Source organism: Empidonax traillii, unplaced genomic scaffold (genome assembly GCF_003031625.1).
Source record: "Empidonax traillii isolate 1590-97213 ecotype Southwest subspecies unplaced genomic scaffold, ASM303162v1 scaffold469:size586335, whole genome shotgun sequence".
Taxonomy (NCBI): Eukaryota; Metazoa; Chordata; class Aves; order Passeriformes; family Tyrannidae; genus Empidonax; species Empidonax traillii.
This window is the reverse complement of record NW_020955662.1, coordinates 133,846-156,572: the sequence shown is the minus strand read 5'-3', so window position 1 is coordinate 156,572 and position 22,727 is coordinate 133,846. Positions and strand designations below refer to the sequence as shown.

The 22,727-nt window shown below is 38.9% G+C and overlaps 1 protein-coding gene across 1 annotated transcript in view; it reads left to right on the top strand.

Moving 5' to 3' along the window:
- Nucleotides 1–22,727, top strand: part of ATP10A (ATPase phospholipid transporting 10A (putative)) — a 114,590-nt gene that overhangs the window by 24,991 nt on the left and 66,872 nt on the right. Inside the window, exon 2 of the mRNA XM_027895806.1 lies at nt 19,015–19,219. Coding sequence (XP_027751607.1) covers nt 19,015–19,219 — 205 coding nt within the window. The remainder of the gene's footprint in view (nt 1–19,014; nt 19,220–22,727) is intronic.

Below are 22,727 nucleotides of genomic sequence, written 5' to 3'. Positions count from 1 at the left end.
ATCCTGTGCAGACTAGTAACAATAAGGAACATTCCATATTTGCTGGTAGCAATTGAGGTGTTGGATAGTTTGTGGTCCTAGCTTAGTGGGCAGTGGACAGGCCACCACAGTTACTGGAAACTGTGATGCTTTCTCAGATGAGAGGACTTGAAAAGGCTCGAAGAAAGAATTGCTTTCCTCCAGCAGAAACATCCTCTCTGACATAAAGCGAGACAGCAGTGTGGTTATACAACCTGTTCCAGTTGAAACTGAGCCTTGCAGATCTGGTTATCCCCAGATCTGGTGACTCCCTTCCACTCCCTCAGCTGCTCAGTTTAGCTGCTTTTAAGGTCTCTTCCCAGCTTTATTCAGTCAAAATGATCCAGATGAACTCCAGCACTTATAATAGTGGGATTCTGTATTTTTCTAACTGTCCTGACCTAAGAAGCAGCTACAGCAGCAGTTGTATCAGCAACTGGAGTGATGATCAGTCACATCTTACAGGAAGGCAGTGGTGAGCAGTCTGCGGTGAACTGCAGAGGTTAACCATTCAACTTGGCCCAGCTGTGTTCAGAACAGGCAAAGCCCTGTCTCCCTAGAGCAACACAGGGAAAACATGAAGTTCCACTGCCCCTTTTGTGCTAGTGTTCAGGATGAGCTGTGGGGCTAGCCAGCCTTTCCCTTCCACAACTGTGAATAAAATAAGTTTCTGTCAACATGTGTGGATGTTGTGCTACTTGGGCACTATAGCAGTTCTGGTCTAGTAGCCCCAATCTAATAGTTTATGCTAGCATATTTGATGTCCAGATGTAAAACGCCTGATGGATTTTCATTCTTTGTCTCTGTATGTGCCTCTTTGTACCACACTTAATATGCTTTCCCTCTTTCACATAACAGCTCCTGGCATTTGTAAGGTTATCACACCTCTGCAGATTATTTGAATGCAGTGTGCAGCATACTTTGTTATTTTTATATTTCCTCATAAAGATCTTTGCATGTTTGTGTTCTTTGAACTCTGCCCAGATTCTCATCCCTTTAATTCCAGGGACTGCTGAGGTCCCTGGCAATATTTCAAACTGCAAAGTGGTCAGAGGAGTAGAACTCCCCGCTAAATGACGGAATAATCTCTGTGTTTAGTTACAAATTGTGCCAGCCTTCAACTGTTGTATTTCAGGGTAGCATTGCCATCCACACCCTCATCTTGTGTAAGTGGGACTCATATTCTTCAGTGTGTTCTCAAGTCCTAATCTCTATGTCATCTTGACCTGAGACATGACCAGCAGATATCACAGCCCTCTTTCATCCACAGACTACAAACCCAGGCTTATGTGTGTATTTAGTAGCTCTCTTCATTTCTTCTTCATGCACATCATTTTCAGAGGGTTCTCAGGAGAGGGGTTCTTCAGAGCTGATTACAGTGATAAGTCTACTCAACCTGAGTATCCAGCGTCTTTCTGAAAGCACTGGATTAAGACTGAAATGAGGAGCTGTCTGAAAACCTAATTGAATACAGCCTCATGCTAATTAACCCATCAGTTTAGTTTAACGTGGCTGTGTAATAAAGCAGATAGAAGATAACTTACCTCACGAGGTCCTTTACTCTGTGTATTTGATGGGTATAGTTTAGGGGGATGCACACCACTGCCCACAGACCATTAGCTTTTATGGTGACTAAAACTGGAGTAATCAAACACTCCTCTGTGACTCTCTCTACTGCATATGCTGTCATTTATTATTAACCTGTGTCAACAGCCCTTCCAGTAATTTATAAGCCATATTACACCGCTCTTTACACCTGATGCTATTGAAAGTAACATTTCCAGAAACCTTATGTGAAGTACTATATTGATGGCAGCACTTAGAGTCAGATTTCTATGTGCTCTCTTTTCTTCTTTTACTTTTAAGCTTTTGGAAATGCAATCACATTTAGAATTACATCCTTGTAGGTGTTTTTCTGCAACTGTTTATTGCCAGAGAAGCCAGCCAAAAAACTGCAATTGTCATCAGTGAGAATTCTGACATGTAACTCTTTGAGAGGTCTGCAATTCTTTTGACATTGTTATTCATTCTGGCACTTAATGATTTCTTCATGTGTTATACCATCACCCTAAAAATATGATTGCAAGTTTTGAAACTCATAGTATCTGAATCTCTTTTAAAGTAAAAAAAAAAAACAAAACCACCCAAACCCAAAATCAAAAAAGTGGGGATTTAGAGTGGATCTCTATACCCTGTTACACTGGTGACAAAATCCAGACTCACATGGCTCATCATGTCTCTTCAATTAATACAGCACTTCAACCACCATAATAGTCCACACTTTTAAATAAACTACAGAATTTCTCAGAGACCGCAACAGAATATTTTTTTTTAGTTAAAAATTGGCTAAATACTATCAAATCGTGATCAATACGAAGCAACCAGCAGTTTTATTTGCAGGAAACTTTTCACCCATACAAAGACATAAATGGTGACCTTGCCAAGTCATCTACTTTAGGCATAGAGTTGAATGAGGAACACTAATAGTTAAAATAGTCACAGTCTGCAGACAATTATATCTTTTCTCATTTTTCCACTAAGCTATTTTAGGGGAAAAAAAATCAAAACAAATACAAAAACGTTTGATTCTTCTTGAAGGAAGGATTGCATGTCTTTGTATAAAAAAGAGCCATAGGTTTTTAGTGTAAAGTAATTAGAGAATTCACCTTCATAGATTGTACACATTATTATTGAACTTAGATTAATTTCTTAGATTTGCTCAAATTGATTAACCTCAGAGAAACACCTTTTTATATCTTCTGATCTATGGGCAATAGGTTTTGTATGACCAGGAATAATAGATTTAGTGATACTTAAGATGGTATTCCATCTTCTGTTGGAGTACAGATAATGTGTCTATCCTAAGGCCTTAAGAAAAGCTTCTGTTGAAAGCAAAATGACAGCAATACCATTAAAATGTCCCAGTTTTTTGAGAACAGGGAGATCTGCCACTTGAGAAGAACATGCAAACCAACAACCTACTTCTGCAGATTTGTTTAAAGGGAGATTACATGATATTAAAATACTTTGTTCCAGTGTTTTATGACCAGGCATCTTTGATTGCTTTCTACTATTTCATACTTGTCTTGTTTTTAGGAAACAAGGTGTCATCTTTGTTCATTTTCTCTGGTTTTCACATGGTGATGGTCTTAGCCTTGTGCCAAACACCACCTCTTTTGGTTTAAGCTGACCGGTCAGTTCTAACCACAGTCTGTCACTAATGTGACATTTTTATAGCTAGTAGATGCTGGAATTTGGCTAAAGTTCCTGCAGTTTTAGTGCTTTAGTGGACAGATTCACAGGCTGTGATAAGCATAGGATTGCCAGAGTCCCACACCCATATTTAAAACCTTTCATTTTGAAGCTGTTACTGTAATAATAAGTAACCACTTGATACAACAAACAGGACTTGAAACAGGTTTTGAAGTCCACTCTGGACTTGTGTGGCTTGAAATGTCTTGTAATGTTTTGCTGGGGAAATACTGAGTCCAGCCTGAGTTCCAAGCACCTGAGTCTAGCTAAATAGTGGATAACTTTGAGGATAGCTGTCAGCAGATAAAGCTCTGCTGAGCTCAGCATTGAAGTTTAAGGTGGTTAAACTGAGTACAGAATATTAATTCCACTGCAGGGCTAAATCATTTCAGGCTTTCTGACTCAAAGATGACTATCAGTATGTGCATATGAAAAGATAAAGTATTTTCACTGAAAATTTGGATCCTGCTGGATTTCTGCTTTCCTATCTGCTGCAGTGCTTTACTTACCTCTGTGTTAAGGGTTTAAGAGGACGCAGAACTACCGTACCAAGGTAGACCAGCTGGAATGATACAGTCTATTGTCAGTTTTGATTGTAGTGTTTCTTTACATAAAATTCACTCTAATAAGGAATAGTGTCTATTGATAAACTGTATTAATCATAAAATCCCAACCTATGGATTATATTATACCTCTATCCTTTGGGAAGACTTTTCAGTGTCACTATCCCAGTTTCCAGATTGATTAGAAAAATAAATTCAAATTAATTCTAAATCAAAGCATGAAAGATGCATCTAAGCTGTTTCTGTAATGTTTCCCAAATGAACTCATATGGAAGTAAAGTGTGATTGATAACAAAGCGTGGTAGGATGTATTATTAATATTGCACATACACAAATATTCCCATTGCCTTTAGTTATGTATGTCATTAAATGCACAGAACTCAAGATACTTTACCAAATGAACTAAAGCTGGCTATGAAAGACACAAATAAAGAAATTTGTTTTCCCTCACTACATTTCTTGGGAGTAACTGAGCAATACTGACAATTTTTCTGTAGCCTCTCTCTGAAAACTAGTATGCCCTGTGTGTGAAACTGAATTTAAATAGTTCACTGAGATTATTTTTAATGTTTCCTTTCTACTTTGCTGGGAGTCACTTCAGGATTGCAGCCCTCACTATATATCCAGCATGTGAATTTGACAGATTCATCTGAGAGTCTCCAGAGACTAAATATGCCTGTGTATATGTATGTGTATAAGTATATATATGTGTATATGTATGTGACAAATACTTTAACCCTTGCAGAACTCAGAGGTTTCTTTTTATTTTTAGAATTTATCAGGTTGGATTTTTTGAAGGCATGCTCTGTAGCACAGGAAGATTTTGGAGCTGCCTGCAGCACTGCTGCCCAGATTAAGATGATGTCACTGTTTCTGCTATGTCTCGTTGTTTGAAAAAATGAAGGTAAATGATACTCTGTATGCAGACTTCTCAAACAAGGTTTTAGGCCAATAGCAATTTTTTTTTTCTCATCTTAAACAAAAAATGACTAAAGATGCTTTCCAGTGCTCTGTAAAACATTTTGCTTATTTTTATGCAGAATAAATGAATATAAGTCTAAAAATGTCATGGATTAAGCAAAACAGAAATTAAATACAATAGCTTAACCCTGAAGAATTTATACAACTTTCTCACACAGACAAACAGAGCTTTAGGCAGCACACAAGCCAGTAGCATGCTCGTACAGTGATAAGTGTATCTTGGAAGGTGTCTAGACCGAATTTCTGTCCTGATGACATGAGTAACACTTGAAGTATGTTTACACAAGAAATGGATTGTGTTGAGGAAAGCATTTTCAAAATTTGTTCTGTGAGTTTACAAAGCAGCTTGGTCTAAATTCGTGCCTGCAGATAAAAAATTATTTTTCTTTGATGAATAAGACCCACGTCAGAGGGAGATTGCAACCATGACTTTCAGTTTTAGGACTTTTACAAACTGGGATATCTTCCTTACAAAGACTTCTCCTTAGTTAACCTCACGGACATAGAACTAAATACAATCCACCTAATGTCTGAAAAAGTGTTTTATCCATTAGAGGAATCCTAAAAAAAAAAAAGATACATAATCAAGCATGAGGTGCTAACAGGAAAAATAAATGTTTACAGAGGTATAGCAAAGACCAGATAAGGAGGTGTAAGGTGTTTTGTACAGGATTTAGCTTTCAACTGGATGTAGCAAAGAGCCATTGCGTTCAAAGCCACTAATTGCTGAGGATAAAGAATGAATGTGATTGCAGGAAAACAACTGTGGAAAAAGGATGAAGTAAGACTGGAAATGAGTGTCTTGATAAAAGTTTGTGTTAGGAAGGGAAAACAAGGCACACATTTAAGATATGGGGTTTTTTTATGACGAGGAGAGGAGTGAAAAATAACCCTTGTTATTGCATTGAGTAATAGAGATGAAAATGGTGATGTATGAGCTCTAAAAAGCTGAGATTCAAATATTTTAATTTATTTTTAATTTCTTACAGACTTGTGAGGAAGGGTTCTGGGTAAAAATTTTTTCATTAGGTTCTCAGCTTTTGTCTGCAGGACTAGATTGGTTTCATTTGGAATAGCATATTGTGAGATCAGTCTGAAGTTCAGTTTCAAAACTAATATTCTTGCCTTTCTAAGTTAGCTTCCACCTAGAGGTTGTGGCACAAACATTTTGGTCTGTGTATGCCAGGCTGTTGAGTACTGTTTTTCTCTTCCTATGACCAGCGCGGCTGCCATCTGCTAAGGTGTTTCAGATCTCACAAGCTCTTTTAGGCTGTTTGTTTCCCCTCTCTGTTTCAAACCCTTTCAATAAATAGTGTCTTTGAAATTGCTTACTCTATGCTCAATTACTGGGTATTTCAAAAGCCAGTCACTTACTTCTTTTGGCTGCAATAAAGATCTTGAAATTTATTTTTTTCTAGGGTATTGAATTTCCATGTTTTATCAGTTTTCCCCCAAGGAAGGTATAAATGTGAACTATAAAGAAGTTGCCTTTCTGGAGTTTGGCCAGAATGAGTGCTTTTCTGCCTGAGTTTAGACATCTGTTAAGATACCTTGCTGAATTTGGGCCAAGATGTAGCTTGGTTTTGGAGTTCAGTGAACAATAAGTGAAAATAATGCATGAACATTTCTTCCTAATTATGGGACCAATATTTGCAAATAGTTTATTTAATAGTTTCCAAGGAAGATTGAGTTTGATGAGGTAACTCTTTTACGAAAAAAAGAATCAAGGCACAATATACATTCCTGTTAGTTGGCCTGCTTAGATTTTAAAATCCTCGAAATTAATTAAAAAAGAGTTTCCATGAAACAGTGTTAGCAAATGACACTATTTCTTTATAATAGGGAAATAGGGAAGGAGAGTTTTTATTTGTAAGTTTTTTGTTTAAATATGTAGAAATATGTACACATATGACAGCTAAAAAGCTCTTGAAAATATTCAAGTTATAATTGCCTCTGTTTTTTCGGAAGTGTGGATAATTATTATGGGAATTATTATGGAAATATATACTTCATTATGAAAATGTATTGTCTGGTAAACTGATGAAAACAGGCTATCAAAATTTGTACTGATGGTGTGTTGTTCTTTATAAATTAACCTTTTTATTGGTGATAGTGCAGTACTTGTGGTCAAGTGGCAAAGGTGTTTCCCTGCAGAGCTCTGTAATTACAAGGTCTTTGAATAACTGTGTTAATAGAATGAGATGTACTGTCTGAATTAGGTGATTGTAACTCATAATTCCACAGGGCTCACTATAATTCATAGTCATTTTGATTGTAAATCAGTGGGACAGGAAAGGGCTTCATTTCTCTCTGTGAAAACATTATTGTGAAAAGTATTCTAGCTTAGTATTTTGTATTCAACTACACTCATTGACTGGCTTCAGTAAGTTTGGAATATTAATGAGATGAAGACCAAAATCTTTAGGTCAGGGGAAACAACAGGTAGTATGAAAATATAGTCAAATTGACAGTTAAATGAATTCTTATCTTGAATTTTTTTTATATGTAGGGGTACCTACAGTAGTCAAGTTGTTGAATCTGAACTACTCAAATGTTACTAAAGGCATCCTACATTTCCTTTAAATAGTAGAATTTTGCGTTTTCTGGTTCTCACTTCTTCAGTATGGATCTCTATTATTTACTTTCACCAAGAATTTCTAATATAAAATTTGCATCTCTAAGCATAATTGTTTTGACTCAAACCTTCAAAGATTCATATCACTGCATATGATTTGCATGGAGCTTGGTCTTCTAATCCTTCTCTGATGGAAGACAGGAACATTTTTATATTCTGTGAATTTCTGTGAAACAGCCTTATATAAGGCTGAATTCAAACTGTTTTAGGACCTAGAGCATAGCAAATTGAGGCTTACACGCACCCTGGTTTCAGTCTAATGCAGGATCCAAGCCAGTCTGTGTACTCAGGCATGAATATTGGGAAGTGCTCCCATGTCCCAGTTTAGATGGGGCTGTAATGATTTTCATTAAGAATGCATTCTTGGGAAACACCTTGTTATTGTTTGACAGCAGAATTTTAGAGATTTTCGGAGTTTTTAATTTTGTTTTGAGAACAATATGGTAATTTAAACATCTCTTATTACGAAGATGCAGCCTGAGGCTGTTTGCTTTTCCTGGCATTTGTATTCTTGTCTTGTTGGGGCAAGCAGTGATCCAGAAACATAAAGACAGGCTCTGTAACCTATGAGAGCAGCTAAATATAGAAGAATTGGCTAGATATAGCCTAAGATAAGGCACTATGTTTCAAACTTCAGCTGTGCATTTCGGATCAGCCTGAAGAACAAGTTAAGGCCTATTCTTTGCCAGCTACATGGAAATATTAGGATTCTTCTGAGTTGGAGTGCCTTTTGTTGCTCTTTCCCTCTTGGGAGTGTACTGATGCTGTGGAGGTAATGTTTATGCTTGAATTCAGGGAGTCACTCAGGGATTTATCACAGAATCACAGTGTCATCTAGGTTGGAAAAAAATGCTAGGATCATTGAGTCCAACCGTTAATCCAGCACTGCCAAATCCACCACTAAACCACTTCCCTAAGTGCCACATCTACACATCTTAAATACCTACAGGGATGGTGTCTCAGCCCCTTCCCTGTGCATCCTGTTCCAATGCCCGACCATCCTTTTGGGGAAGAAATTTTTCCTTATATCTAATCTAAACCTCCTGTGGCACAGTTTGGGGCCATTTCCTCTTTTGCCTTTGCTTATTACATGGAAGAAGAGACCAACTCCCACCTTACTACAACCTCATTGCAAGTAGTTGTAGAGGGTGATAAGGTCACTCCTAAGACTCCTTTTCTCCAGTCTAAACAACTCCAGCTCCCTCAGCTGCTCCTTGTAAGACTTGTGTCCAGCTCCGTTGTCCTCTGGACATGCTCCAGCACCCCAGTGTCTCTTCTCACTGAATAGATGTGGAGATAGACCACAACTTTATCTAGGATAGCACCTTAAATCTCCCTTTGTACCTCTTGATGTCAACAAGAGGTGTGCCTGAGTTTGAGGTTTTCCTGTTTATCTCCACTGAATGCATGCCCTCATACAATGGGAAAGGAATTCTTTAGTAACTCTACAGTTAAATGTGATTCATTAGATTTACAAACAAACAAGTGCCCCAATGAATGCTTCCAATATCCTTGCAAGTCAGTAAGGTACATATTATACAGTCAGTCTCACACCTTAGAATAGAAAAAACTTTTCTGCAAATACTTAGTAGCATCCAAGTTTGTTTTCCTCTGCCAGATTATTCCAATAATATTACACCTAAGGGGGTTTTTTCAAATTTTTTTTTTCTTTTAATCATCAACAGTTCTCTAAACTGTTTAGTTTTGTGTGGCACTGGAGTAACAAAGTCTGGTGTATGGGCTAAAACTAATTTCTGGAAGTGCAGCCAGAAGAAATTTAGAGGCAACAGCATGCAAAACATAACCTCAGTTGTTCTGAATGTGACCACTGCACCCTGGCACCCACTGAGATCTCAGCTGGTATTCAGTATTTGTTCTGTCCTCAACCTGTACTTTAGATTGTCCAGATGAGCACAAATGAGAACATCCAAATGAGATGGATGTCGTGCATATATGTTACCCAGACAAGAACAGAACTGGAGGGAAAATGTAAAACTGATTTCAGGGGGAACTGGAGAAAGTTGAACACTTACATTCAATCTGAGTCATTGATTTTGCTTGTTAAATATGAAAATGATGAATTACTAATGTTCTTTTCACTAATTATCTTGTTAACATTAAATAGCCAAAATATGTTAATTTCTGGAGTGCTTTAGTGCAGTGGTTAGGTAACATGTGCCCTTTAGAATTTTTAAGGGTATGTGCAGTTATGTGCAGAAAAGTAGTTTGCCCAATGGAGTATCAGTGAACAACTCCATCAGGACCATGCATGTAATTAGCAGTAAGTACCTTTTTTGATAAAAAAGTCTTTCAGCTGTCTCATGTTAATCTGAAAGAATTGGAATGATTTTTTCAAATAAAAACTGTTGCACTTCTTCAGAAGTACATTTCTTTAGGAATTCTGTACAAATGGCTTTCTGTGTATATGTAGTGAATATATTAATGCATTGTTATGTCCTGGGTCAGGTTGTCCTGAGATGAAATGAGGCAGATATGTAGAAGAGGAGAGAGAAGGAATACAATTTCCACTGAAATGTCTAAATATGTTAAAGAATGGTATTTTCCTTGGTAACTGTGCAGAGCCATGCTAAATTTACCTTTTAGGATGTACCATTAAGATATGAAGAGCTCTCTTCGAATGGTCATCTGACTGCACTGCCTTAAATGCAGTGGGAGAGCACCAAATGGAGGTGCTCCTCCACTGGAGGATTTAGCTCCCTGGATGTGTTCCTCTAGCATGCATTTTAGGCATGTGGATGGTATTCTCAAGTGTCCTCGTGCTATTAATTATTGGTTTAGAGGACAAGGACCCTGGAAATCTTCTACACAGAGCTCATGTCTTACCAAAATTTGGGACCTAGGATCTCTGTCGGAAGAGTTCCTTCTTTTCTTGGATTTTTTAGGAAGATGCAGGAGATTTTTGTCATTGCGTATCTACTGTTTGAGTGGGTTCCCTTCAGGCAGGGAATTGTTTCTTCTTCCGTGTTTTCAGAGCACCAAGCTCTGCTGAATCTTTTTGCAGTGGCTTGGAGGAGTACTGTAACGTAAACATTCAGTGTTAATATCTGTGATGTCTCTGATAATCAGGATGAGAATTTTACCTGGCTGTGAGTGTGATCACATCCAGGCTATTTTTCCACTTCTCCATCTCCTTGTGTGATATCCATTTAGAAAACCTCAACACTAAACATTACCTATCTGTCCTACTATATAGAAAGCAACTGATAAATCTTCTCTCCCAGTATATCCGTTTACTGGTAGAGTGATAGGACTTTTACTAGCATTTTTGCCAGTAGACATAAGAGTGTTGAGAATGATACCACTTACAGAGACCCTAATACTAGATACTCTCTGGAACTGTATTAGTTTTAAAATCAAGTTCTAGAAGGCAGTTTTTTCTTTCTTCAGTCTGTATAAAGTTTCATGTTCTGCTTTTATGTTTTATGTTGTTATTGCAACAACAAGTTTCTTGGCTGAAAAATCATTTGTTCCGGGTAGCAAATGTTTCATTATAGTTAACAATAGTGAGTTTTCTTTCAACATGAGGTATAATGGAGATAACACTGCCAAGAGAAGTTAAATTATTACTTCCACATTATAAGCCTGAATCATTGAGGTTTCCTGGGTAATTTTTATTTCTTAGCAAGTTTGACTAGTAGCAGAAAAATTAAAAATTTTCAGAAAGTGTAAATTTAATTAAAAGCACCTTTTTACCTCATTATTTCTATACCTGCATATGTGCTTCTTGCAACTGTAACATACATTAGCACATGCTAATCCTCAAAAAAAAACCCAAAAATTTATATTTGAAGTAAATGAAAATATGTTTTAAGTGTCGTTAAAATAATGTGAAGATTATAGAGTCTATTTAGAATCTTCAGTCTTGGAGAGATTTCATTCTCTTCAATGTTTCTCCAAAACACACTCAGTTGATCTGTTTTGTCTGATTAATATCAGATTCAGAGTCTCTTCATGATTTATTTTCATAGAAACAGATGTTATCGTTTGTGATGGAATGGAGACATATTCTGGGCACTATGTAACCTCCTTTGGCATTAACTTATGCTACATGTTTTTCCTTCCTTTTGCTACAACATTGTTTAATTGTACACAAATGGTTCTCAACATGTTTCCATAGATACTTGACATGTTCAGACTTTGTGCAGTGTATGCCTTGGTCTCACAGACAGCTTATTTTTAAACTCTGAGAACTGCTACATCCGTAGTTTTCAAATCATTATTGGTACTGGTTATAAATTATAGCAGATTTGTTCACATATTTTGGTGCTGTCCACCAGCTTTGCTTTCGTAGGCTGTGATGAGTCATGCAAATCTCTGCTTGCCCCTGAAGTGTTTATAGAGTGCTATGAGCTCAATTAGTGTGAACCCTCTTCACACCTACAGGAGTGCTGGGAGGAGAGGTGGGGAATTGAAGCTGAAGGCTCCAACCTGGGCAACAAAAAGAACAGATAATTTGGGAAAACTGTATGAGCATGAAGTACCTATTGAGAAACAGCTGGACGCTGGAGCCTCCCTAAAGATAGTTTGGCCTGATGTGACACTTCTGTATTTGTGTTACAGTTTGAGGTTCTCCTTCAGAAGTTGCTGTTCTGCTTGGGCCCTGCTAATTAGCTTCAAGTGTTTTTTAATTAGCTTGCTCCTAACCAGAAGACTTGTCACAGCACTTGTAGCCAGCTGAATTGAACATATTTTAAGTAACTGAAAGCAGAGATGTACCTGAAACATTTTTTGTGCTACCCCAGTCTATTTCTGCCTCCTGAGATGAAAAGGAAGGACCTGGCTGACATCAAGAATAGATCCAAAGTATGCCTTGTACATGCACAACACCTCTTTGACCTGTCTTTTGTGGAGGGCTTTTCCTCTTCCACAGACTTCATTTCTTGCTGTGTTTCTTTAAAATCCTACTGGTTCAGTGGCCAGCCTCAGCTGGCAGGGAAGGCAGAGGAGTCAGATTTCTTTTGAAGTGAAGACGATTGTTACTTCAAAAGCAGGTCAGCGGATGGGCTTGGACTGGGAAACGACATTTCACGTGGATGTTTTGAGAGGCTTGAAAATCTCTGGATTGCAGCCACAACATATGTAAGAAGAGTTATGCTGTGTAAGCCAGACAGAACAGGCTGAGCACCTCAAAAGGTACAAGAGGACATCCTCTAATCTTCTCATAAATGTATTCTGCAAAACCTGCTGAGATGAATATAGGAGCCTGGTTGTGACCAAGCTAGGACAGAGATACACAGAAGCACAGATGCCCCAGTCACATGAGTGGATTTGATGGAGAAAATCTGCATCGGCTGTTCCCACTCATTGACTGTAATTTTTGTCACTGGAAAAATACAGGAAATGAAGAACAAAAATTTATTTCCCAGTAGTCCCTCCCCATCCTCTCACTTTAATGTGTAAAATTTCTAGTATACAGGCCTCACCCAAGAGGAACAGATTACAGCTGCATGGCCTTCATATTTCTTAACCAAGTATTACTTAAAATTTTCCCAATCTTGGGATAAAAAAAAAAAAAAAAAAAAAAGAGATAGAAGAGGCAAGATGTTTAGTTTTGTTATCTTAAGTCATTTTTAATAATTCCTTATTGTGCCAAAACAGTTAAAAGACATTCAAAAGAAGCAAACAGTTATTTTTGTAATTTTTGAATTGAGATGTTTTGAAAGTGTTCAGCCTTCTGTATATATAAACTGGTATCTGTATGTCCAGAGACCAAAATTATGGGCATGATCTTTATCAGCTCATGTTGCAAAGGAGACCAGAAGAGGGAAAAGTGTAGTTAATAGGAAAAGAAAATGTAATTTATGAGTTTCTGTGTTTCCAAATTATAAACTGACATTTGAAGAAAAAAATAATCAATATTTTTTGATTTATTCAGTTTTTGCTGAGCAAAGTAGCAGTTTTGCCACTAACCAAAGTCAGTCTCAAATTTGACACAAACCTGTAGGCTGTTCTGTTTTAAAACAGAGCATAGGTGAATATGTGCAGTAAGTAGACTAATACAAATTTTTAATAGCATTAAAATAGTTTTCTCTGTGTTCATACACCTGAAAGGATCTTTCAGAGTTTCCTTTTAATGTTCAAAAGCAGATATGTTTTGTCATGGCAAAATAACATTAACCTCTAGAGGTGTTTGATTCCTGCCAGGGCCGCCTTTGTCAGCTAACAAGTGTTGGTGTCAATGCAGCTAAACCAGCTGACTTTTAGCTATTTGTCTTTACATTTCAGTCAGTGTTTACCTGCAATGGTATGCTCAGAAAAGTGAAAGCACTGACAAGTTCTGCTTCCAATTTTGGCAGAGAGAAGCGTGAAGATTTACGTGACCGTGGTTTTAAACCGCAGCTGACAGATAAATTCTTTGCATGCAAATGTATTGAGAAAGATTAAGTTGTGTGCAGGAGGATGCACATTTTTAATATGTGAGCTCAACACAACACATTATAGTAGCTGGGCATAGCTGTCTCGAATTAATAGTTCATCATGGTGATTTAATTAGCAAGTAACAACAATATCTATCTATTCCTTTTGCAGAATGTCAGTAGTTCACAGCAGCATATTGATTTGGAGGACTTTTATCTAACTCTCCAGGTTTGAAAGATTTAGTATCTCTGACTTCTTCCTGTGGTTCATCATGGTTTGCAGCATTTGTTCATTGTAGCATCAGCCTTAAGTATATTATAGGTAATAAAATGTATCTTCAGGCTTGTGATAAATGAGGGCAGGTAGAACTAGAGTTGTGGGCTGTTAGCTTCTGGGCTAAATATCCATGTCACGGTTTTGTGCAACCACTGAAGGGGACTGGATTCGCTGAGATGGTACCTCCCATTCCTTGTTCCTGCCATAATTCTTTAAGCCTTTCAACAGAATATTCCAGGAGGCTTGATGATGTTTACTTAAACTTACTGAAAGCTTTTGTTAAAAAGTCCCTTGCAAACAGTGCCTGCAGCTGCCACAAATGAGTGGTTTAGGCCACTTTAACAGTCACTATCAAAGGTATTAGCAAAAGCAGGGTTTAATATAAATTTGTGAAAGTGTGACTTTCAGAGTTAGATGGCAATGTTCCTTCTATTACTACACTGATGAAGCGTACAAAGAAAATAAGAATCAACTTTGTGTGATTTACAAAGGAGTCAGGGATGCAAAAGGGTAAGGTTGCAAGGGGTAAGGGAGATTTCTCTGTTGAGTCATGAGTTTTGGAGTAGATCCTCTTGCTTTCTAAACTTCTAATGGAACCTAGGTGCAGCTCAATCCAAACTTAGTCTCAGACTTGGTCAATGGGCTACCTAAAGGATTTAATAGGGAAATCCTGCTGTTGGGTCACAAGATTCAGAATAGACCGCCTTGGTTTCTAAAGTCCTGATGGAGCCTAGGTGTGGCTGAGCACAGTCTTAGCCTCAGACCTGGGCAAGAGTTTATGTCTGGAGGATTTAGCAGCACTCAATAATTGACTAATTTAATATTTATAAAGTGATTCAATAAGATTAACTATAATCACAAGAGTAACTCAGTTTTCTGTAGGGTGTTTAAATCAATTGACACATGCACACACGCAGACACAAAGACGTTATGTGTGTATATATATGCACAAAGGTACCTGTTAAAAATTCCACTTGAGTGTCAGTGAAATACTCACACTGAATGCCTTGGTATTTCTCAGTGGGAGAGGCCTGAACCTCAAGAAGTGGGGATAGCCCAGGACCAGTCATCAGCTTTTGGTGACAGTCTTCTGAGTATTGCAGCCTGAGAGCTTGCTAGCTCTTGAGAGGCATCCCACTCTGAGGGAGATGCTGGTGCAGCCTGCTGTGGTCCAGAAGAGCTCAAAGGGCCTCACTTAGGACCTCTCTTTATAGGGTCATAAGATGATTGTTTTCGGTCATTAATCAACTTCCATCCTGATCATAACCCAAGTTGATAATTCCTGAAATTAGTCAAAATCCAGTAACAATGGGGTACCGTTCCAGTGGAGTTACGATCCAGATGAGTAATGTTCTAAGGCTATTAGGAGATGACTGATTATTTCTCATTCCTCTCCTGGTCAGGCAACAGGTGTTCCTGGTATAAACACTGCCACTCTGCCTTAGCCATGCAAGAGTTCTGATATGGACAAGGGATGCTTCCCCACCCAAGTCATTACACAAAGGCCAAGGCCTAACAAGAATTACTGAGACTGCAGAACAGACTTGAGGAGGTAGAGCAGATGGGTGGGGGATGCACTACCACAGAAGTGCTGTACTGAGACTGCAGAGGACTGTCATAATTTTGGGCTCCTTCTCTTATAGAAAAGTCTATCATTCCTAAATCTCTATATCATAAAACTTTACTGGTGCAGTATAACAGCAAGAATAAACATTTAGTAGGTGATATAAAACTTGAAAAACAAAGTCTTGTCTCTGCAGAATCAATGGCAAAATTTTAACTTTATCTCTGGGGTCACTTGGTGTGTTTGCACTGGCTAGAGGAATGATGGTTGTCTCGAGGTCAGCAAACCTGCATGTTCAGAAGATTAGGCTGATCATGTTACAGGAGTGCTCTTTAAGGACTGATGTATTCATAGTTCAGCTAGAGTGAACCACCCCATCTGAAAACAGTGTTATGCCATACTCTGCAAAGAACACTTGCTCTGACTACTCATTGGCTGCTGCAATGTGGTAAGTTCAAAGCTGTGCTAAAGGACATGGAGCAACCCTTTTTGAAGAGGATTAAGAAGCAATTTTCCATGAAGACAGTCATTTTACATCCACTACCTGATCCTTGTTAGAGCTGATTGAGTGTAATATTGAATCATAGAGTGGTTTGGCTTGGAAGGTACCCCTTTAAAGATCTGAGTACAATACCCCTGCCAGGGGCAAGGCCACACTTCATTGTTATATCAGGTTGCTCAAAGCCCCGTTTTGAACACTTCAAGGGATGGGGCATTGACAGCTACATTGGGCAGTCAGTTCTAGGGTCCCACCAGCCTCGTCATAAGAAATTTCTCCCTTATGTTTCATCTAAACTTACCCTCTTTCAGGTAATACCATTATCCCTTGTCCTGTGACTACAGACCCTGGTAAAAATTCTCCATATTTCTTACATGCCCTTTTTATATATTGAAAGGCCACAATAAGGTCTTCCTGCAGCCTTCTCTTCCTCAGGCTGAACAACTTCATTTATTCCAGCAGAGCCATTCGGCCTTGTGTTGCTCGATATCCACCCTTCCTGCCACAGTGTATATAGTTGTGGCAGTTGCTAAGCATGTGAGGGATGAGGAAATGCTAAAATAGCAATGCTTTTCAAACAATAGAAATTAAATAAAAAATAGTAGTGCTTATAGCATAGTATGGGACTACTTACTGTTTTTAGCCTGATCGTGCTTTTGTACTGCTGCTCGTTGTACATGCATTTGTACATCACCGAGTTCCACAGTTAAATTAAAAAGAATGAAAAACAACAGAATATGTAAAGGGATTCAGAGTTACAGATTGCAGAGCTAACAAACCCTCAGATCTGCAGTGCGGTAATTTGTACTGTTATGGTGCACTGGGTTTCAAAGCAATTCATACTCACTAGCAGGACAAGTTAAATGTTTGTTTCAGCCCTATTGTGAAGAAAATGGGTAATTTCAGTACTTAGTGTGTGTATTACCTGCCTTTGTTAGATTATCATGTTTTACACTTGGCTCTTACTAATCCTTTTCAGGCTTTATCAAAGTAGAAATCACAGCTATAATTTTCATTCCTTCCCTTATAGACTGGGTGTTATGAAAAGACAATGAAGAAATTCTGGGAGGTAAAACCTGATCTGGTACATCCTTGTTATGCTACCTGACCCTTTATTGTTCAGGATTTTGGCTAAATATGTGAATAAATGCCACTTCAGTTACTTATTCCTGTAATGCCAGTGAAGGCATGACTATCAGTTACTCCAAAGTAATAACATTGTTATGACTTCTATATTTCCACCTGGTTACAAATCTATTCCCTTTCACTGCTGAAAGCGATGTATTTTAAAATAATATACTTTAAAAAACAAAATAGCTGCCACCACTCCCCACCCTCCATCAGAATCCCATTCTTCCAGTTAAAATCACAGAATCGTAGACTCAACCAGCTTGGGAAAGACCTCTGAGATCAAGTCCAACACTTAATCCAACACTGCTGTGGTTACTAGACCATGGCTCTCAGTGCCACATTCAGTCCCATCTTAGAAAATCTCCAGGGATGGTGAATCCACCACCTCCCTGGGCAGCCCATTCCAATGTCTAATTACTCTCTCTGTAAAAAATTCCTTCCTAATATCCAACCTAAACCTTTCTTGGCAGAGCTTAAGCCCGTGCCCTCTTGTCCTGCTGCTGATTGCCTGGGAGAAGAGACCAACCCCCACCTGGCTACAACCTCCTTTCCAGGAGTTGTAGAGAGTGATGAGGTCTCCCGTGAAAGTGCTATCCCAGGAGACTGTCTCTGGTGACAGTGGCAGTGACAACCATCTTGGTGCTTACACGGCAAAAGGCCTTCCGACAACTTAGAAAAATGTTAGATTAGCGGCTTCCCATTTTCAGGAGGTATTTTGCCAAGTCAATATTGTGGCTGTTTTGAAACTGATTTCTTTCAAAAGCATAACAGAATAAAGCAATTTCCATGAATGCCAAGAAAACAGGTGAGTCTGTGCATGCCATAAAACTAAAACCTGAAATTTTAGCTAAAATTAATTAAGCAATCACCTGTTCCTTTTTCCCCTTGCTCTCAAGAAAAAGTTAAAAAATAAAAAAAGTAGCAAACTAGCATGACCTTTAAAGCTAGAGAGGTTTAGTGGTTATATTCCAAGATGAAAGGTTTGGGGTAACTAAGCAGAAATTATCTGTATAACGGACAGCATTAAGGCTAGAATGGAAATACAGCAGAAATACTTAAAAGAAATGACAGTGTCCTTTCTCAGTAGGGCAGCTGGGACTGCATTTTACTACATGACATGCCCTTGTAATTCTAGGTTTAGTGAGGAATAGTGGAAATTCCTCTCAGTTAGGAACTTTGTCCAAATTTCATGTGCAGCACTTTACAGAGTTTGGCCCTGTTGGAAAGAGGGAACAAGTGGAAGCTATCTGAGGGTGCATCGGAGGATGGCACATGATGGAGGATATTCAGGAGCCATGCTAAGCAGGTGTTCTGCACCCAGACCTGTTCTCATATCCCCCCTTGCCATAAAAATGACTGTACACAGTATGGACAATGGCTCCCTCCCCTTTGTGGGTTCAGATGGGTGACTCAGAGCATGGAGAGAGGGAAAGAAGAATATGTGAAGCTGTTGTTTATCCTGCTTAGTCAAGTCTAACATCAGCATGTCCTCTGGGTCTTAAAGAGTGCCTTGGTAACTCCAAGCTGATTCTGAGTCATTGGGAAGTGACCTCCTGGCACTCTGCATTGGCTTTTCCCAGAGTAACCGGAGAGTTCCTGAGGATCTTCCAAAGGCACTGTACTCCTGATACAAATCAAACCAGATCTATCAGAAGCATCCCAGTCAGTGCGTTTTTTTTTTATTTATGTCTCCTGTAAATGTCCTCTTTTTTTTCAGAAATGAGAAGAAATATATAAGCAGATACTGGAAAGAAGTGAAAGTCGGAGACTTTATACAGCTTCGCTGTAATGAAATTATACCTGCTGACATATTGCTGCTCTCCTCGAGTGATCCTGATGGGCTGTGCCATATAGAAACAGCTAACCTGGATGGTGAAACTAACTTAAAACAAAGACAGGTGGTGAGGAGGTTCTTAGAGCTGGTAAGTCACCAGTTCAAACTCTCATTTAAGATAAGATTTTCTTTCAAGTAAGCAGCTGTTTACCAATACACTCTACACCAGCTAAATCTGTTTGTTCTACTAGTGCTAATGAATTACTGTTGTGGTTGTCATTAAAATGCTAGCACTTGCCAACAACTGACCTCATAGTATCAGAAGTTTTACCATAATTTTTCCCTGAATCTGAATAGGAATTATTTGGGGCAATTGTGTGTGGTTGGAAAATGTTGGGGGTTTTCAATGACTTCTATTGTAGCTTGATTCTTGAAAACACATTTTAACTGCCCAAGAAGAAGATACTTGACTATAAATAAATGCTTTTCCTGCCTGTAAACCAGATCAGTTTCAATTACGACTTTGCCTGAAACTGCGTTGCAGAATATCCCTCCAGCGCTTGGAGCTTTAAAACTTGCAAGATTTAAAGGGACAGCAAGCATGCATTCTGGAGTTCCCTGTGCTCAAAAACTGTTTTACTGCTCTCTCACTGTGCTTATCTCTGCCCAACAGCACTATTTTGAAACAAAACATAATCCAGGTCAGTTACTGTCAGCAGAATTAGAGGAAATTACCTGAAGTTTTAGTTGCTTTAATGGTCTTACTGAAATACTGTTTATTTGTATGCCCTCCTCTCCCATCATTCTTACCAGCTAACTCCAGTTTCCTGTATTTGTCAGGAAAAAAAATTATTTTTTTAGAACTCCGCTACTTCTTTTTTTTTCCTAGTAGCTCTTCTCATTTGAGAGATTTTGCAAACAGTGGGGGCTGCTGTCCTTAATACTGTCATCAAAGGTAACTGCAGAAGCTTGGAGTTGTACTGAGGTAGATCAGCATTAATGAAGTTAAAATCCAATGAACAGAGTAAAAGTCAGTGTGCCTTCCAAATAATTCTTTATGGTAGGTAGATCCTTTCTCTGAATAGCTTGTAAAAACATGAGATAAAGACTTGTTTAATCTTCAGTGATTTCCAAGTAGAATTTAGATGTGACATGGCAGCTACCGCCATGGCAAGAAGCTTAATCAGCTGCATACCAAATGTTTCAAAAACTCTGATTGTTTCAAAGAAGTTAATTGAATTGTTTCTCAAACATCCCATCCTGTTCCTGCTGAGAGGAAATTTCTCCCAGTGGATAGAACTTCAGGGAGGTGCTCCAGATGATGTATCACGGTTTTGTGCCAACATAGAGTTCCTTTGTGACTTCAGGTACATTATGTAGGACAAAATCTGTAGATTTTATTTAGGTTACTGAACACAGGCATGTTTTGCATTTGTGGGTACGATTATAAGGTAGGGGCATGTCCCAGTTATATCTCTAAGAATGACCCAGGAAGGCACCAATTCCTCCACTCATCCACAGAAGACGGTTGGTTTCTGTAATCGAAGACTACTGGACACGTAGCAGTAGGTGTTGATAAACATGGTGAAAGGAATGGATGTGTCCAAGTACAAATCATCAGAAGACTAGCTTTCGAGACCCTTGCTGCCCAAAGGAGTCCCTTATACAGTCTTGGGATCCCCAAACTCCTGGCAGCGATGTAGTGACTCAGCTCTATTCCTGGAAGTTGGCAGGCTGAGAGGACACCTGCCAACCTACAGACTCCCCTGCTCCTGTGAGCTGTGGTGCCTAGATGTGTGCTTGAGCCATCAGTTGTGGAGGCACTTCTTTGTCTTCTGCCAGTGATTACACACATACATTGATACAGTAGGAAAAACCAGGAGGGAATATCTCTGCAATCTCATCTTTGGCCTACTTGATGAGGTTTAAACTGCTGATCCAAACTAGGCAGCTAAAGACTTCAGCTCTGGGTTTTGTACAGTTTGACAAGACCTGTAACCTTTAGACTGTTGTGTGGAAGTGAGTGGCAGTGCCATTTCCTCCTCAAACAGGTTAAAGGTTCTCAAAGATTGAATTGGGCCCTGCTGGGGGAGAAGGCTGAGGAGACAGTTCTTGCCTAGGGAAGCACAGCTAGCTTTATGTGCTAAGTACATCAGGGTATACGTGGCATGGCTTGCTCAGCATGCCCTGCTTTACTGAGGAAATCTGTTATCGTAGAGATAAGTCAGCTTTGTAGACACCTTGGCACCCTTTGGATTTCTACCTCATCCTCCTTCCATATCTTAGTTCTCTCTATTACAAGATGATTAGGAAACTTTTCTATCTCAGAAGTGTGCTCCAAAAAATGGGGATAAATAATTTTTTAAGTAAATTTTTAGATCACAAGATGCCACGCTACAGTAGCAGTGAGGTCCATAATAAATTGCCAGGGGTTAAACTGGGGGCGGTGACAGAAAGCTCATTCATTCCAATGAAAACAGGGCTGGTCCTCAAGGAGTCAAGTATTGAAAGAGAGCTTGTAAAAAAACCACATGTGACTACCTCCACTCTCTTAAAATAGCCGGGAAAGCAGGAAATATCCAAGCCTGGGTTCCTGCATCAACTAAGTTGTAGTAAAGTGCACACTTGCAAGTAGTAAGTCTTCAGCAGCTGCAGCATCACAGAGCCTCTCTGTAACAGCACCCCATAAGTTATCCAGCAGAATACTTGCCATCCTCATTAAAGTCCTGGCCAAAACCTGTCTAAGCACACTGTTAATTCATGCAGCAACATTAGCTTTCACACTCCATACTAGTAGGAATAGGCTCATACTCATTCTTGAAGATATTGCCCTGCTGAGAGAGCAGTGGGATTGAGGGAGCTGCTTGGGAAATGTTGGAAGAATAGTAGGACCATGGCCAAGTAGCATGGAATAACAAGGTGATGCCTATCTGTTGGATTGAACTGCAGTTCCTGTCTGGATATGTCTTAAGCTGTGACAACTGGAGAGAACTTATTGTTAGATCTCATAAAATACTTTGGATGACCAAAATTTTCTTGCACCTAGTGCTAACCGTCCTTTTGCCAAACCTCAGAGAAGCTCACTCCCAAAACTTTTACAAGACTTGCATCCCTAACTGTTCATGTGTTGTCCAAGAATTCTTTTACATTTTTTTATTAATATTTTGCTCAGCAGAACTACTCTCTGTTATGTTTATCGCTGTTTTGTTCTGTGTCATTCTGCAGCCCTGTTGTTCAAGCAGGAAAACAAACAAATAGATTATGTAGTCCTGACCCTCTCTTTCCCACACTGCTAAACACTTTCCCTACCTCCCTCACAGAATGACGTGCCTTGTCATGTGGCTTATCACAGGACAAGAAATAGATTTTTTTTGAAGATTCTTCTTAAAACATCAGCTCTCAATAGCTGTATTTGAATAATGTCTCTGTAGCAGTATCTCACGTATATAAAAGAAACTTTTTCAAAGCTTGGCCTGTCTGTGCTTTGTATATGAGCTAACTGATAACTTCTGAACACATGCCAGTGAAGCAGGTCAATAAAGGATAGCTATTTCTATACCAGTAACTCTGCTGGGCATGGGAATGGAGTGGGGGTGGGAGTAGGAACAGTTGTTTTAAGCTACTTGTATGCTTTTTCTGATTCTGTTCCTGCCCTG